General features: G+C 34.6%; 1 protein-coding gene across 8 annotated transcripts in view; it reads left to right on the top strand.

Annotated features, from left to right (window-relative positions):
• GPHN (gephyrin) overlaps positions 1-18,306 on the top strand; it is a 624,681-nt gene that overhangs the window by 436,150 nt on the left and 170,225 nt on the right. For 6 of the 8 annotated variants that reach the window (XM_065872421.1, XM_065872425.1, XM_065872422.1 and 3 more), the window contains one exon: positions 12,113-12,155. In XM_065872421.1, the coding sequence (XP_065728493.1) occupies positions 12,113-12,155 (43 nt within the window). Of the gene's footprint in view, positions 1-10,321; positions 10,385-12,112; positions 12,156-18,306 lie in introns of all 8 variants that reach the window. The other 2 variants (XM_065872420.1, XM_065872417.1) reach the window with 1 other exon arrangement.

Here is an 18,306-nt window from a genome sequence, read left to right as displayed (position 1 = left end):
GGTAAAATTGTGAAAGACTTTGAAATAAATGAAAATGATTATTGGCTGTCTTATCTAGGGCATCCTTCTGAGACATCTCCTTCTTTTACCATCTGAGCTATTGTACAAGATTAAACTGTAGTAGATGAATAGTAATGTAAATGATCCTAATCCATAGAAATGCACATTGTGTCCAGTTGGAAATACAATTGATTTTTGCTCAGTTAATCTGAAAATTCATTTCAACATTCCTGATGGCCCATATATGTGTGTTTTTTTGATTCTCTTTTGAACCAATTAAAACATCTTCCTGGTTCTCTCATTAATTAACACTTTAGACAAAATCTTTAACAGATGTTCATTTTATATTTGTTTGAGAGTCATGAGTTTATCTTTCAAAAAAAATAATAACTTTTAATAGTTATGCTTTCTCTGTAAGCCAAAAGTTCTGTTTTAATGACAGTGGATTTTTCTGCCTTTCCTTTGATTAAGCCTAGACATCCAAAACTTGAGAATTCAGAGAAAATGGAAAGGATATGTATAATGTAAACAGAAGTCTAACAATAATATCAAACTATATCTGTTAACTGTTTACTTGGTTAGGTCATGAGAGACTTGATTGACAATATAATATACACCACACATGGCTGCAATATAAGACTTCAGAAAACTTAGCTCATATCTCCAGGCCTCACAGGAACTGCCTAAACATTTTCTAAATCATTGCTACTTACTAATATGTTTTAGAAATGTCTTTGCCTTCATACATCTTCCATGTGTCTTACGAATGCTAATTAAGCATTTAGAGAAATAAAAGTCACAACTTTTTAAATCAATGCTGTGTTTAAAAAGAAACAAGAGGCCCAAAATGGAGTCACTTGTGCTAAACCCTACATCAGCAAACCAAGACTTAACACTTAACCTAATTGCAGTTTCAGCCTCTCCCAGGAATGTAACCTTTAACTAGTCAATCTAGGGTTTCCTGGCCAGCACTGGTGAGGCAATCCACCTGATAGACACCTGCCTTCCCCCACCCCGCTCCACCACCCTCAAGGAAGTTAGCCTAGCCTAAAATATTTCTTTCTTTTGTTTATGACTTCCTTGTCTTACTGCCTTTCTGCCTTCAAAAACCTTCCATTTTGTACAGCTTCTCAGAGCTCCTAACTAATTACTCGGTGGGATGATGCTTGATTCATGGAATGTTGAAAAAAGTCAAGTAGATCGTCAAATTTTCTCACTTGAATTTTGTTTTTTAACAACTGCAATACAACAGCCTTTGATTTAGGAAGGAGAACAATGCAGCCATACTCTTACGTGGTATATTACACTCAGTAGAAATAGTAGGTTTTTTGTTTTGTTTTAATGAGTAAGTAAGTGATATGACATGACATTTAAGAATGTGTAGAGGAGGCAAATAATCTTTCATGTACCCTTCTGAGTTCTTGGCTGAGACACCTGTGATAAAAGATTAACGAAGGAAAACAAAAGTTTGTTAACATGTATACCTCATGTTTACTTGGGAGCTACCAGGAAAAGATGAGTAACTCCCTAAGATAGCCTAAACTACCAGTTTAAATATCATCCTCAACTAAAGACAAATGAAAGGTGGGGGCAGTAAGGCCAGTTACAGAGAGGTTCCCAGGAAAAGCACAGCAAACAAGAATAAGGTTTGCTATATAGATTAAATTGGTGCCTTCTCCATTGACAAGATTTATCTTGTGATTTAAGAGTCATCGTTCTTCTTCCAAGTCCAGAGGACTGAGACCCCAGTATAAATGGAAATTTATTTCATAAGTGTAAATTTCCCTTACAAAAGGTAACTTCTACTCTGTTTTCAGAGCCTCTTTTATGTCTGCTCTTTCTCAAAATAATCTTTATGTCAAGGAGGCACATTTCTGCTACCACTCAAGGAAAACCAAGAATATTAAATCTAGTTAAAAACTCAGCATTTCAAAACTCATATTTAATGAAAACGAAGGTGATTTTCTTCTAAGAATGTCGGAAAATGATAATAATTACAAGTGCTCAATAATTCAGGTTTTTATATTATTGACTATCTATTAGGCTTTATTTCATAAGATATATTCGGTTTTTTTTTAAACTTTCTATTCAAATACTTATCTAAACTAATCTTACTTGATCTTATTTATGAGAACTGTCAAAATCATGAAAGAAATTAGACAACATTCTTTATTACAGATCTAGAGTATCATCCAAACAGAGAATGGTAATAGTATTGATAACAACAGTGAAATGCCCACGGTCGCGAGACCCCTCCACAAGACCACCAGAGACAAGAGTCAAAGCCAAACGGCAAGGGTCATTTATTGCAGGTTCGAACCCGGACCTCCGCGCAGTCGTTGCCGGTGACGCTAAGAGGTCCCGATGGAGTTTAGTACAGCTCTTTTATAGACAGGTACAAACAAGCTCGGGACCTTCTGCGGGGTTTTCCAGGGGTGGGGAGTACTGATTGGCTAACTTTTAAACAAAGACACTAGTCACTGATAGGTTAACTTTTAAACAAAGACACTAGTCACCGTCTGATTGGTTGGATGGTTGCAAAAGACGGTTCAGCAAGCATAGTTACAGAAGCGAGAGCGGCTGGTTAAGTTTCGGTTTCCTGAGGTTTTGTTTCTCAATTAGAAATACTTAAGATGGGGCCATAGTTACAAACAGTACAAACAGGAAGATCGATGCAATCCTAGCAGCGCTACGGCCTAACGGCAGGGCATCGATTCAGTCCTATTTCTACCAAAGTAGAACATAGCCCTTCAACAGCAAACACAGTATTAGTTAATACTCATACACTGTTCACTCTGGGCCAGATATTCATCTAAGCAAGCACTTTATGTATATTATCTCATTTTCTTCACAACAACCCTATAAGTTAATTATTGGTATTATTCTCATTTTATACATAAGAAAACAAAGACACAGAGAGATTATGACTTAATCCAGTTTCAACAACTAATAATGATAGAATCAAGATTGAAATCCAGTTTGGCTCCAGAGTGCTACTCCCCAAACTGCCTTCCATTACATCATTTTTTCTTCATTCCTGCATTCACATACCTATTCTTAATGGTTTTCATTGCTAAGAGAAATAGGAGCAAAGAGTCAATGAAAGTTCAAGGTCTAATTAGGAATGCAGTGCTTGCCATTGGTAGGTTAGAGAGATAAGGTCATCTACTAGTGTACAGAGAAATGGATTTAGAAGTCAAGAGGGCTGAGTTCCGTTATTACTTTACTGTGTGATCTAAAGCCAATAACAATCCTTGCTTTCTCATCTCTAGAATGAATATAAATTTCTCTTTAAAATAATCAGTTATTCATCTGAAGATTGAGAAATTGTGTCATCAATAATTGAAAAATCCCTACTAGTCAAAAAATTTTATTTAGGTTTGTTATATATATATAATTTATATATATATATATATATATATATACACATATATATATAATTAGGTAGTTGTATTTTCCTCATGTTTATCATGATCAACATTAAAATTCTCAGAACAAAAATCAACTCACAAATATTGTTGGTACCAAGGGAAGACCAACCTAGGACTTTCAAATTTTTTGGAGGTCATTGAGAGTGACTCAATTTAGAATTAAAGCTTTAAATAGGAAATACATTAAGAATATTCACGATTGATGTTCAAATTATATTCCCTTGAGTCATAGTGTGATCAGTTCTATTCTTAGATATGTTCTACATATTATAGTATTCTCTTTGAGAATAAGGAACTCACCATGTTACCTATAAAGCAGCATAAATAGGCTTTTCATTTTTAATGGTAATTATTCACTTCACCAGCTGTGTAACCTGCCATAGTTCAGCTTCTTTTAGAAGAGGTTAATACTGAAAAAAGAGAAATTCTTCACATTTACCTAGGACTTAGGAAAGCTAAGTGGAATTTAAGACAGTAGTAATTCAAATGGTGGTGGGAAAACAATTAAGAATGGTCCTCTGGAAAAGATGTGTAAAATTATGTTGCTTATAAATATTGTCTGTGTGCCTGCAAAGATTTATGTTATACTTAGATAACAGCATTGTTGCTCTCTACCTGTGATCAAGGTATGACTGGGTTCAAAGAATATTAATGATACACATTTATCCACACACACGTATGTGTGTGTGTGTGTGTGTGTGTGTGTGTGTAAGTTCACCTTTGGTTAGAGAGTTTGAAATGTGATGACACTTAAATGATTATTCCATTTAATTAATTATCTAAACCAATGGGAAAAGAACAAGTAAAGCAGAATTTTTTTTTTTTAAGTCTGAGGTCTTTATAACTTTTTAAAAGCCATGTATCTTTTTTGTTTCTGAGATGGTCTGTCTATTAAATGGGCAGTTGCTTAATTCAGTGACCAATATATAATTTTCTCAAAAAGAGAAGGGCTTCTTTTATATGTGGTTTGATAAAGGGCAGCAGACGGAGGTGTTAAAGATTTCTTACAGCAACAAAATCCTAGAGATAAAAGGAAGCTTAAAAGTTATCTAGTTCAGAGTTTTTTTTAACCTTTTTGCTCCCATAGACCCATTTGGGAATCTGGCAAAGCCTACAGACTCTTTTTCAGAAAAATGTTTTAAATATATATATAATAAAATACATAGGATTACAAAAAAAACTAAATTGAAATCATTAGCAAAATATCTATTACAAATTATGATATAATAATACTGCCTTTTTAAAAACACATCAAATAACAAAATTTAGCAGCAAGTCATTAGACTACTGTAATTTGAAATCCTGGTGAACATACACAATATTTTTAAATATCCATAATAATTTGAAGCGATAGATTCTGCTATTATTACTGTAATTTGTCACCTAAGCTCATAATGAAAGAAAATAGTAAAATTTAATTAGGTTGGTGAATATAAAAATGATAATTTTTTTCTCCATCACAGTAAATGGACCCCTCATTTTTATCCACAGGTTCTCTCAAGGGGTCCATCAACCTCAGCTGAAACCCCTGAAAACATCCTCATTTTGCAGATAAAGAAACTAAGTCCCATGGAAGTGAGATAACTTGACTAAAATCATACAACACAGAATTAGATTAACCCTTGCAGTGGTAACCTCACACCTTAACTCAGCCTTTTTTGAAGCTTTAGTCTAGAAATTGGCAATTATATAGTCTTCTGTTTGTCCCTGATTTATGGCATGATCTGGAGCAAATTCTTTATTCTCATTGTGCCTCAGATTCTACCTATATAAAATGTAGGTGACTTAAAATGTACGTAAGGATAATAATAATGACTTAGATTTGTATTGCTCTTTTTCATTTACAATAGTTTTTACATATATTATCCTGCTTAATTTTCCTCATTTTATGGATAAGGAAATTAAAACTCCAGGATGTTGAATGTCGTCTAATGTTCTAAAGATCAGAAAAGGAAAAACCAGTATCAGAAACCATACCACTGGACTCCAAAGAACATTCCTTTATCATGCTGCCTTTCACGTTATAAATAAAACTCTTGAGTTCAGTCACATATGTATTGTGATATCATAAACACAAATTAAACACAAATAAATGGTCATCGGGCACAGATGAGCCCAATATTTATATCCTAATTTATCCAGATAAAGTGATGAATGAATAGAACTATGGAACGGAGCTTTTCTAGACCAAGTCTCCATTTTTGCAATAAGAAGGGAGAAGAGAAAGAAATAGAATTTAAGAGTCTAAGATTGTAGAGTTGTTGGCTTAATGTTGTTTAAATCAATCCTTTCTTTCCTTCTCTTTCAAGGTAGGCTAAAGAGGCAAGTAATCTGAGTAAATGCCAATGAGGTCATTTTTCTCTATTCTCTTCAGTTTTACTTTTATGAGTTAATGATATTCAGTGAAGTTTGTTCTTTCAGAGACAGATTACTCTTAAATAAGTTTAATAAGGTAGAGAAATTAAAGTCAAAAGGGCCATGATACATCAAATATCTCTGTCATTCAAGTGACCTGACCTATGAGATACAGGACATTCTGTTCTCTCAAAGAAATCTTCTTAACCTGACCTAAAACCTATGGTATAGAATAACCTTTATTGGACTCCAAATGTCACTATTTGATTAACCTTAAGCAGTATTAATAGTAATTTGTTTTCCAAATTCTTATAATCATTCTATAGGGTATTCAGATATTTCTTTGCTATAATCCACATACTTTTCATATTGTATCTCTTATTATTACCTGATCCAAATAAATAAAAACATTTTAAGATAGTACAGGAATAGCTATGATCATACTTATACTATAAATAATAAATTTGAATCTGCTGAGATTGAAAAAAACTATACTACAAAAATAAATACATTGAGATTTGGCAAATGTTTATACAAAGCACTATATTTGACTTAGTTAGAAATATGAAGAGAATTAAAGTCATGGTCCTCTCTCTCCAAAAATAAACCGTATATTTGGGAACCTACATCAATAATTGAAATGTGAGTAACTATGAGAACTCTTAAAGTAGAAGTTCAGTTAAGAGGCTTTAAGAATTTAGGTATACCCTAAAACGAGATTGTGGTGATGGTTGGACAGCCATATAAATCTATTAAAAGCTATCAAATGTGTACTTAAAATATGTGAATTTTATAGTAAGTAAATTGTTTCTCAGTAAGGCTGTTAAAAGAGTTCAGGGAAAGAAGAGATTATTTCTGGTTGAGGAACTTGGGGAATATTTTTTGCCCCAAATACAATTTAAGCTGTATCTTAAAGGACAAGTAGTATTTGGATCAGAAAATAAGCAACAGAGTATTCTAGAAAGAGGAAATAGCTTGTCTAAGGTCTAAAAGCTCAGGAGTGCAAGAAATATGCTAGAGGAGCTAGTTCAGACTTTGCTCCATGACTTAGATTATATGGCTTTCATTCCTACCAGTACATATGGCCGTATGGCTATGACATTTCCAAAAAGTTTTGGTCAATCCCTATTGAGAAAAACATACAACTGTACATGGATTTTTTTTCTTTCCATCAAAAATAAGAACTTGCCTCCATTTTGAGCTGATGAGAAAGTTATAATGAGGAGTGTGTATAATTCAGAATGTTTCACAGCTGTCAGTGGCTCCACTGATCATAACAACCACTGACATTTGTTTCCATCTTTATAGCTTAAAATCACTGATACATACATTATTTCCTTTGAGCCCATAACAGTCTTTATTTTACCAATGAAGAAAGTAAGATTAAAGGAGGGTCCAGAGCCTAAAATAATAAAGACATGCTAAAGTAAAGATCAAGATATTCTGGCCTGCTAAGAATAGGATGAGGGAGAGAAAATGGTAATATAAGTAAATGATCTTTAAACAATTAAAAATCTGCTAACTAAATTGCATGCCACACATGAATCAAAACCCATCTCATACAAAAAATAAAACAGATAAAGTTAACTACTGTCATCAATAATAGGAATCCAAAGTTGACATTTTTTCTAATAAGCTGATAAAACCCTCTTATTGACTGGAACAGCCCATGTTAAAATAAGATTTATCAACAGTAAAGAAAAGTACATAGGGAGCTTACTAACAATTTCTAAATAGTCATTTTTGTTATTTGCTCTTTAAAATTTAAACAGATTAAAATTTAAAGCAAACCACTGACATAGAGTTTCTCAGATTATATAAGTAAGCATATATACAGAAGCTTAATTTTTAATTTAAAATGTAACTGCCAGCCAGTAAAATCATGTTAAAAATAGAGAGGGCTTTCATAATGTCCATCAAAGAAGATGACTTTTGTTCTTGACTTTGACACCATCTGACCAACTGCTCAGAAATTTTAAATATGAGCCATATTGTATAGATTTATTCCAAATATTTACAAGGAAAAAGAATACAAATTAACCCAGTGAGCAGCAAAATAGAGGCAGTTTTTATGAAATCTGAGTTGTGTTAACCTGCAATCAAATGTAATCTCCATTTTAATATTTACACATCTTTATATTGTTATGAACCTATTCTTGACATGGGTTTTATTTTGTTTCTCTCCTCCCTCACTTCTGTGAAATGCAGAAGGGAAAAGATGTTTGTTATTCACATATTTGTACCCCACTAACTGGTGTTACACATCTGGCTTCCACTGGAGAGCCCCTGACATCGCAGGGAACGGTGATCAAAATTCCACACACTAGCTTCAAGCTGGGGGCTCGTAGCTATTGCAGCATTGAAGGGGGTATTTTCCTGGCTTCTTTAAAATAAGCATGGTGATGGGATGGTTTAAGGGAAGAACACCTCTCAAATCACATGACCATTGCTGTGCTTCCGTGTGTCCTGCTTTCTTCATAACAGCTTGGCACTACATTCTTTCTCTGTATCTTAGTGGGCTTTTGTGTGTACAAGTGGGATGGGGGTTGGGTGTGGGCGCTTTCAGTGGATGCTTACACATTATGCATGCATCTTTCTATGTTAGAGTGATGTGCCTTCCCTTATGTGTCACAGATTATGGTCACAGATTAAATCTTCTGTGTTCTTGAGAGATTGGGCTGTCTCTCTCTTATTGGTGTGAGATTCATGTGTTTTGATGTTTACACCCTCAAATGTTCTCATGTTGCATTAAACATAAGTTGAAATGTTTTCCCGTAAGAGTTAGCTTTTCATGTTGGGCTGAAAAAGTCTTCATTTCTGTGTAGCAATTCATGTTATTATAACCTATGGCTTTCAATTGTACCTCCCATAATGAAGAGCTGACTTTAAACACTGTGCTATTCTTGTTAAGACCTAAGCATAAGGTAAGTCACTTCTCTAACTGTATCTAAAGATTGTGGTTGTTTGTTAAAGTTTTCTCAGCTTTGTTTAAAGCATTTTCACTTTTTTTCCTTACCGTTTATTACGTGCTCTCCCTCCTTTTGTTTTCTGTTTCATTGCTTAAGATGTCTTAATGGACAATGTGATCTTCAGCAAAAATTATACATGTAAACACATGTTGAAATGAATTAAATGAATTATTTGATGTCTGAAAGCAGTCTTGATTAGTAAATGAATACCTTCATTTTCAGTAAGTCTCTTGTGTTTTTTATTTCCTCCATTGACTTTAATATACTGTTTCTACACATGATTTTAGCTTTGATTTCAGTTGAAAGGGGAATTAATTGTCAATACTATAAATGTTATCTTAGTAAAATAACATAATCCAGTAGAATAAAGTAACAGATCATCCAACACCATACTTTTCATTTTTAATCCCTGACAAATTGGGTAAGATAAAGAAAAACAACAGCAAATCATAAAACTTGAAACAGACCTGTGTTACCTTTTTTATAGTCCATATCATGAGAACAATAGTTGTTTCTCAACTTTATTCTTTCAAGTAAATCCCATTACATTGTGAGCTAGGCAAAGTCTTCATATTGGGATTTTATTAAATTAAGTCAGTATTATAATGATGACAAGTTTCATGGTACAGAAAAGGGCATCCACTGCACACATAAGTATTAAAATGTTTTAAATTAATTTTCTCAATTTTTTAATGTGTACTCAAAATCACTACAGTAAAGAAGGTCATTTAATCATTGATTTTTAAAAGTGATTTCCCTCAAATCTGGGTCAAATAGCCAATGTAATGTAAATGAGAAGACATTGGTTATACTGATGTTGGCAATTTTTGAACCCAGATTCAGAATATTGAATTTTTCTCATCATCCAAATTTCTCTTCAAAACTGTTTGAAATATATTGTTCTAAACTGATGTGCCACAAAGCAAGACTTGGGTTTCTTTATTAAATTCATGCTATGAGGGACTTCCCTGGTGGCTCAGTGGTTAAGAATCCGCCTGCCAATCCAGGGGACGTGGGTTCAAGCCCTGGTCCGGCAAGATCCCACATGCCACAGAGTGGCTAAGCCCATGTGCCACAACTACTGAGTCTGCGCTCTAGAGCCTGTGAGCCACAACTAATGAGCCCATGTGCCAGAACTACTGAAGCCTGCGTGCCTAGAGCCCCTGCTCTGCAATAAGAGAAGCCACTGCAATGAGAAGCCCGCACACCGCAACGAACAATAGCCCCTGCTTGCTGCAACTAGAGAAAAACCCTCACACAGCCACAAAGACCCAACGCAGCCAAAAATAAATTAAAAAGTAAATTAAAAAAAAAACTACTTTTAAAAAAATTAATGCTATGAATGAATTTTTTGTTAATTTTTAGGCCACCTAAGAAAGGGAGAGAGTGTTTTTTTTATTGTGGTTTTGATTTGGTTTGCTTTTTTTGGTAAAGCCAGCTAGTACTTCACCTCCATTTCCATTTAGACATTATATAAGTCTGTTGAAACATTTGATGAGACAATTTGAACTACTCATCTGAACTGCTCTGTTCATTGTAAATCTCTTGTTTCTATCCATACACTAGCTCCACTCTAGATTGGAAGGGCTTAAAGATGAACTCTGGAGGAATAGAGGATACGACTTAAGAGTAACTATTACTGATCAAAGGAGCTGCTTTCCATTCGCAAACGTTGCTTTGCGCTATGGGTTTGGCTCCTTCTGTTTCTACATCCTGTTGAAGACTTTCTTGACTTCCATTTGACTTCTTTGAATTCTGTTTTTGTCCTTCAACATTTTCCCCTTTCTTTTCCTTCTCTCTCCAGATTTTTCTCTCACTCTTTTGGCTATCTCCTGTGTTCTTTGAATCATTTTTAAAATGTAGTTTATCTCTTTATTAAGCTTGTCTATTAATTTGTCTATTAGTGTTTGTTTCTTTTCTCCTTTAAGGCTTTAGTGATATAGTTAACACTTATTTTCATTCCATGGTATGCCAACTTGCTTGTTTATTTTGCAGCAAGTTCATTGGTCATTCTTACCCTCTTGGTATGAATTTTCAATAAGAAATAGCAGAACATTCTGCATTTACATATTGTCCCCTTCTATAAGACCATACTTTCTTTTCTATCTACTAGATTTACCCTCCTCAAACCTCTCTCTCTTTTTTTTCTTTTCCTTGCTCTCGTGTCTTCCTTACTGTATTATTTTCTTTAAGTAGTCATTAATTTCTTTCCCATTTGGTCCAGCATTGTTCTCCAATAAAACTTCGAAAAAAGAATATAAGAATATTATCTTACAGATTAGCATCTTCATTCTAGTGTATTTAAAACTAATTAAACAATCTGGGCCAAAAGAGAATAACTTTAACATCTGGAATTATATTTCCTCTCTTTTTTTTTTTTGGTGTGTCTTGTATGTATGTGATTTTTTTTATTGTTGTTTCTTTAAACATTAACAATTGTTTTTTTCAGGGAAGGACAACCATTACCCACCCTAAGTTGCAACATTACTTTCATAATTTGTTTCATTACAATAGTAGACTGTGTTAAGCGATAGAAATTAATTTGCTGTGTATACCATTTGGGGCAAGCTGCTGGGGAGTGGGAAGAAGAGGTGTGGAGTTTCAATACAGTTGCCTCTGAAATCAACAAGTGTCAGTGCCATCCAGCATGGCCCTTGAATTCATCAGTTTTGCAACATGTAAAAGAATGTTCCACTTTGACCTGAAATATTTGAATCAGCATGAGTTTCTGATTGATAACTATATACACACTTAAGAACTGGCAAATAAGTGACTTCAATTTCATTGATTTCCAATTGAAACATCTTTCATAACTAATATTATAATTATAATCAATTATTATAATCAGTAAATAACAAAGGTTATTAGACTCACATGTAAATATTGTATATGAAGATTTCTCTTTTCCCCTCATTAACATATGTAACTAAAAATGACTACCAATGAACATTTGATTACAGCTTTATTACTTGAATTGCATTATTAGTCAAGAGATAAGCACAGTATCTTTAATATTAAGCATCTGAATTCACAACTGAATATGTGGTAACTTGAATTTTTTCCCATATACTGATTTCCAATACACATCAATTAAAAAAATGCCATTAGTTTTACCCTTGTCCCATGTACAATATTGTGCCCCCAGTTTTTTTTCTAGAAATCAGTCCTTTCTTTAAGTAAGAAAAGGAAAAATTAAAAATATATGGAATAAGTGTGACATATTTTTATTAACATGTTTTTATATGTGAGATACATAAAGCCTTTGCTCCTAGACCTCAGGAGTTTGCCCATTAAATATACATATCTGGCTATCTCTGTTATGAGCCCTAAATTACTGAGTTTATGCTCTCTCTGCAGGTCCAGTCCAGGTGCAGCAGCAAGGAGAACATTCTCAGAGCCAGTGAGTATATCATTATTTCAGATGGACTACTGGATTAGAACTTGTGGTTCAACAAGAAGGAAAGCTAAAAATGACATTTTGGTGAAAGAATGAAGAAGAGCAATGGGGAAAATTTATGTCAAGAATATGAATTTTAGAGCTTTTGCCTTCTAAAAATAACAGTATCAATATACTAATGAATATTTCCCTTATCACAATTGTTTTTGCAAGTTCTGACATCAGAACTTTGACAGCACTACTGGTTAGGGTAGTAATGAGCTCCTCTGTGACTCCAAGATGAGAACCCTCTTTAATTGCCCCACTGCCAAAAAGTTATTTGGAAACAGACTCACTGAAAATAATGTAATATAAATCCACTAAATGAATCTAAAAAAGAAAAAAAGGACCCCTAAGCAGGTACATCATAATCATTTCGTGAATATGAATTCCTAAAAGATGTTATCTTCACAGGCAGCATATTTCAGAACATAGTGCCCTAAACCAAAGATGAAGAAACCTTATTTTTCTGTTTTATCACCAATAACATTTGCATAGAAGTCATTTGACTTTGTGTATTATTCATTTTCTGACTTTGTGTATTATTCATTTTCCTATCTTATAAAAAGGAAATATAAATAGCTTTTCCTTACCTGTATCCTTGAAATGATGTGACATCAAAGGTTGTGCCTTGAAAGCTTTGGGATTCTAAGAGAAAAGTGCGGTATAAATGCTAATTTTGTAGATATTGTTCTCTGTCACTTAATATTAATGGTATCACCCTATCTTCTTCCTGATCATTATCAAGAGAAGAAGTTCAGGAGGACCATACTGAAATGGGTCCTTACTTATACCACTGGGAGTTTTAGTAAATGGAATGATTTCTATTTACAGTAGAATGTCTGTATTATTTAACAATTTAAAAAGTACCTGGAGAACTTCAAAGAGGTAAAATTTTGTTTCATTTTATTTTTTTTAATGTAAGATTTTCCCATTTCTGTGTTGTAAATCTGCTACCTTAGCTTGAAAACCTTGAGTTATTAGGCAAGCACACTTCAGTTGTTTGTCCAGGACCTTCATATTAGAGTTATATAAAAATAAATGCAAACAGGCATGTTTAACTTGTATACTTTTGTGAGTTTTCATAACATCTGACAGGCGTGTGAATCTGAGGGAGGTGCTTCAATAATAGGAGATGTAAAGTCCTATAATCCCTTCTTAAGACCTAAGGTTGAGAAAACTAAGAGTCAAGGAAGTGATGATTCAATATTTGCTAAAATAAAACAAAAGAAATAAATGAAATTTTAAAATGACATTTTTGATGATTACTGTATGATTTCCATTTGTTGATCCTGAGATGATGATGGATCACTGATAGTGATTGTGGTGATTAGGAATTAAAAAAATTTCTTACTGAGAACAGATTTCTTTGAAACCTTTTTCACCTCTATCATGGATCTTTGTGCTGTTAGAACTGCTTTCATTTCACTTATGCTCTAACTGGCTTGTTGGTTGTTAATCACTTTGGATGGACCTTATGATGGTCCAGGTTTTTCTGTTCACCTTTTCTTAGGATAAAATAATCATGTAGATGGTCCATATAGCCATTTAGATCCATGTAGAGAGCCCATCCGACATTGTAGCCTCTTAGTTCTGTGAGTTCTATAAGTTTAAGGTCGTTCCTCTCAATACTGCTTTAGTAACTCATACTCATGCCCATAGCCACACCCAGGACTTTTCATGAGCTGTTCTTCCTCTGAACTTCTTAATCTCATTGCTTATTTAGTCTACTTCTATCTTTTTTTTTTTCTTCCTTTGCCATGTAGTACTATATTGCAGTCATAGAGACCCTATTAGTAGTTCTCCCATTCTCTCAGTGCTATGTCCTGCCTCTATTCCTTGGGACCCTTTCCCTCAGAGCATAAAATATCCATTCCCCTTATTTTCCTAGAAAACTCTTACTTATCCTTCCATACTCAGTTCAAGTGTGATCTCCTCTGTGATGGCTTCTCTGAGTTCCCCCAAGGCAAGGTGACTAATCTTTCTTGTATACCCCATACAGTTTCTTCTATTTTAATCATTTTTTCATTTACTTACTGAATTAACTATCCTCAAGGAAAACATTTCCAAAATGTAGCTAATAAAAAGAAAACTATGATCAACTTCTTTTTTAGCACATATAAAAATGTATCAAAGCAAAAATCAGCAGATACTAGAGAAAGGAAAAAAGTTAGAACTTAATAGAGCTTGTTCAGAATTGTCCAAGGAAGAGTTAACTTTGGTAACTTTGTTCAAGCAAGAGGTAACTTTCCTTTAGCACCGCAAAACTATTGAATTGGCCAAAAAGTTCCTTCGGTTTTGAAGTAAAAACGAGAGACACATTTTTCATTTTCACCAAGAACTTTATTGAACAATGTATTCACTGTTTTGTTCCACTACCTTCTGCCATTTTTCAGGCAACTTCATAATTCCATCTTCCCAAAACTTTTTATCTTTTTGAGCAAGGAACTGTTCCAGGTGCCTTTTACAGTCTTCTAGGGAATTGAAATTTTTTTCATTAAGAGAATTTTGTAAAGACCAAAATAAATGGAAATCTGAAGATGCAATATCTGGTGAATATGGCAGATGAATCAGAACTTCCCAGCCAAGCTGTAACAGTTTTTGCCTGGTCATCAAAGAAACATGTGGTCTTGCATTACCCTGGTGGAAGATTATGCATTTTCTGTTGACTAATTCTGGACGCTTTTCGTCGAGTGCTGCTTTCAGTGAGTCTAATTGGGAGCAGTAATTGTTGGAATTAATCATTTGGTTTTCCGGAAGGAGCTCATAATAGAGGACTCCCTTCCAATTTCACCATATACACAACATCACCTTCTTTGGATGAAAACTGGTCTTTGGTGTGGTTGGTGGTGGTTCATTTTGCTTGCCCCATGATCTCTTCCATTACACATTATTGTACAATATCCACTTTTCATAGCCCGTCACAATTTGTTTTAAAAAACAGTCCGTTTTTTTTATGTTTAAGTAGAGAATCGCATGCGGAAATATGGTCAAGAAGGTTTTTTTCATTGAACTTATGTGGAACCCAAACGTCAAAGCGATTAACATAACCAAGCTTGTGCAAATGATTTTCAATGCTTGATTTGGATATTTTGAATATGTCAGCTATCTCCCACGTGGAGTATAACGATGATTGTTCTCAGTGAATGTCTCGATTTGATCGCTATCAACTTCAACTGGCCTACCCGACCGTGGAGCGTCGTCCAGTGAGAAATCTCCAGCACAAAACTTCGCAAACCACTTTTGACACATTCGATCAGTCACAGCACCTTCTCCATACACTGCACAAATCTTTTTTTGGGTTTCAGTTGCGTTTTTACCTTTCTTGAAATAATAAAGCATGCCGAAAATGTTGCTTTTTTTCTTCCATCTTCAATGTTAAAATGGCTACACAAAAATTCACCAATTTTGATACGGTATTTTTTTAATGCACACTGATATTGTAGCTGTCATAATACAATCTAACAAAATTGTTTCGAATGAAGTTAAAGACAAGTAAGCACTACTAGAGCCGTCTTACAGAAAAAAACCAAATGAACTTTTTGACCAATATTAAAACAACCTGTTGATAAAAGGCTGAGTTTATTCTTACTCTGGTGAGAGAGAGTGCCACTTCAACAAAGTCTTAGTCTCAGAGTCTCAGAAAGGGAACGGAAAAGTCAGGATATTTATGAGGTTTTGAAATTTGATTTAAAGCAGTTCTTTTTTTTTTTTTTTTTTTTTGCGGTACGCGGGCCTCTCACTGCTGTGGCCTCTCCCGTTGCGGAGCACAGGCTCCGGACGCGCAGGCCCAGAGACCATGGCTCACGGGCCCAGCCGCTCCGCGGCATGTGGGATCCTCCCAGACCAGGGCACGAACCCGTGTCCCCTGCATCGGCAGGTGGACTCTCAACCACTGCGCCACCAGGGAAGCCCTAAAGCAGTTCTTTTAATGTGGGCTTGATTAGAATTAAATAAGGATCATGATATAATCATTTAGAAATCACGGACATGACAAGGCAAGGACTTCTGAGTCTTGGTGTATAAACCGTTTGTTGGTGCTTTCTGTTTAAGAAGCTTCTGGAATGAGCAATAAAGTTATTTATAACTTTTATCTTCCAAGGAAGAATCTTCTGGAATAGTAAAGTTATGCTGATAAAGACAATGGAATAGTAATGTTATGCTAATGAAAACAGTAAGCTGTGCACTTACAGATGGTTTCAGGTATCAGAATTCCCCTTGTGATCAGCCTAAGCTGAAAGATAGACCATTAACATCTAAGGATGTGATCAATCAATCAATCTAGACCTTCACCCTTACTTAAGGAATCACAGTATTACATCAACTATCTAGGAAAGTTTTTTCAACCTTCATAAGTGTCAGTTTGCCTGTGTTTGTTGTTGTTGGATGGTCATTTATTGAACTATTGAATGAGACAGCAGCTATATAGCAACATTTAGGACTGTGGAGGTCTCACATCTGAACCCTGCTACACAAATGTGAGAAGGATTATGATCAGAGTTTGTAGTCCTTTTTTCAGCCAGGAGCCAAAAGTGTCCAAAATTAAGCCAAGAACAACTATATGTCAACAAACTGGACAACATAGAAGAAATGGAAAAACTCTTAGAAACATACAGTCTATCAAGACTGAATCAGGAAGAAATAGAAGATCTGAAGAGACCAAATACTAGTAAGGAGATTGAATCAATAATCAAAAATCTCCCAACAACAACAAAAAAAAGCCAAGAACAGATGGCATCACTGGTTAATTTTACCAAATATTTAAAGAAGAATTAACACTGATCTTTCTCAAACTCTTCCCAAAAATTGAAGAGAAGGAAACACTCCCAAACTCATAAGACCAGCATTACCCTGATATCAAAGCCAGAAAAAGATACCACAAGAAAAGAAACCTACAGGCCAATATCCCTAATGAATATAGATATAAAAATTCTCAATAAAATACTAGCAAACTGAATTTATCAGTACATTAAAAAGATCATTCCCTGTGATCAAGTAAGATTTACCCCTGGGATACAAGGACAGCTCAATATATGCAAATAAATAAATGGGATGCATCACATTAATAGAGTGAAAGAAAAAAATTATATGATAATCTCAGTAGACACAGAAAAAACATTTGACAAAACTCAACATTTGTTCGTGATAAAAAAATAAACTCTTAACAAATTTATAGGTATAGAAGGAATGTACCTCAGCATAATAAAGGCCATATATGGTAAGCTCACAGCTAACATCATACTCAATGGTGAAAAGTTGAAAGCTTTTCCTCTAAGATCAGGTATAAGATAAGGGTGCTCACTTTCGTCATCCCTACTTAACGTATTACTAGAAGTTCTAGATGGAGCAATCAAGCAAGAAAAAGAAATTCAAAGCATCAGAATTGGAAAAGAAGAAACAAAGCAGTCTGTATTTGCAGATGACATGATTATATATAGAGAAAATCCTAAAGACTCCACCAAAAAACAGAACTGATCAATGAATTCAGTAAAGTTGCAGAATACAAAATTGACACACAAAAATTCAGTAGCTTATCTGAACTAACAATTATCTGAAAAAGAAATAAAGAAAATGATCCCATTTATAGTAGCTTCAAAAAGAATAAAATACTTAAGAATAAATTTAACCAAGGAGGTGAAAGATCTCTACACTGAAAACTACAAGACATTGATGAAAGAAGTCAAAGAAGACACACATAAATGGACAAGTATCCTTTGTTCATAGATTGGAAAAATTAATATTGTTAAAAATGTTCATACTACCCAAAGCCATCTATAGACAGTAGACTATTCCTATCAAGATTCCAATGGTGGGCTTCCCTGGTGGTGTAGTGGTTGAGAATCCACCTGCCAATGCAGGGGACACGGGTTCAAGCCCTGGTCCAGAAAGATTCCACATGCTGTGGAACAACTAAGTAACTAAGCCCATGTGCCGTAACTACTGAGCCTGCATTCTAGAGCCTGTGAGCCACAACTACTGAGCACGCATGCCGCAACTACTAAAGCCCATGTGCCTAGAGTCCATGCTCCACAACAAGAGAAGCCACTGCAATGAGAAGCCTGCGTACTGCAGCCAAGAGTAGCCCCTGCTCGCCGCAACTAGAGAAAGCCCGCGT

Source organism: Phocoena phocoena, chromosome 2, assembly GCF_963924675.1.
Source record: "Phocoena phocoena chromosome 2, mPhoPho1.1, whole genome shotgun sequence".
NCBI classification, from domain to species: domain Eukaryota; kingdom Metazoa; phylum Chordata; class Mammalia; order Artiodactyla; family Phocoenidae; genus Phocoena; species Phocoena phocoena.
The sequence above is the reverse complement of the archived record's forward strand: the minus strand, read 5'-3'. Positions and strand labels throughout refer to the sequence as shown.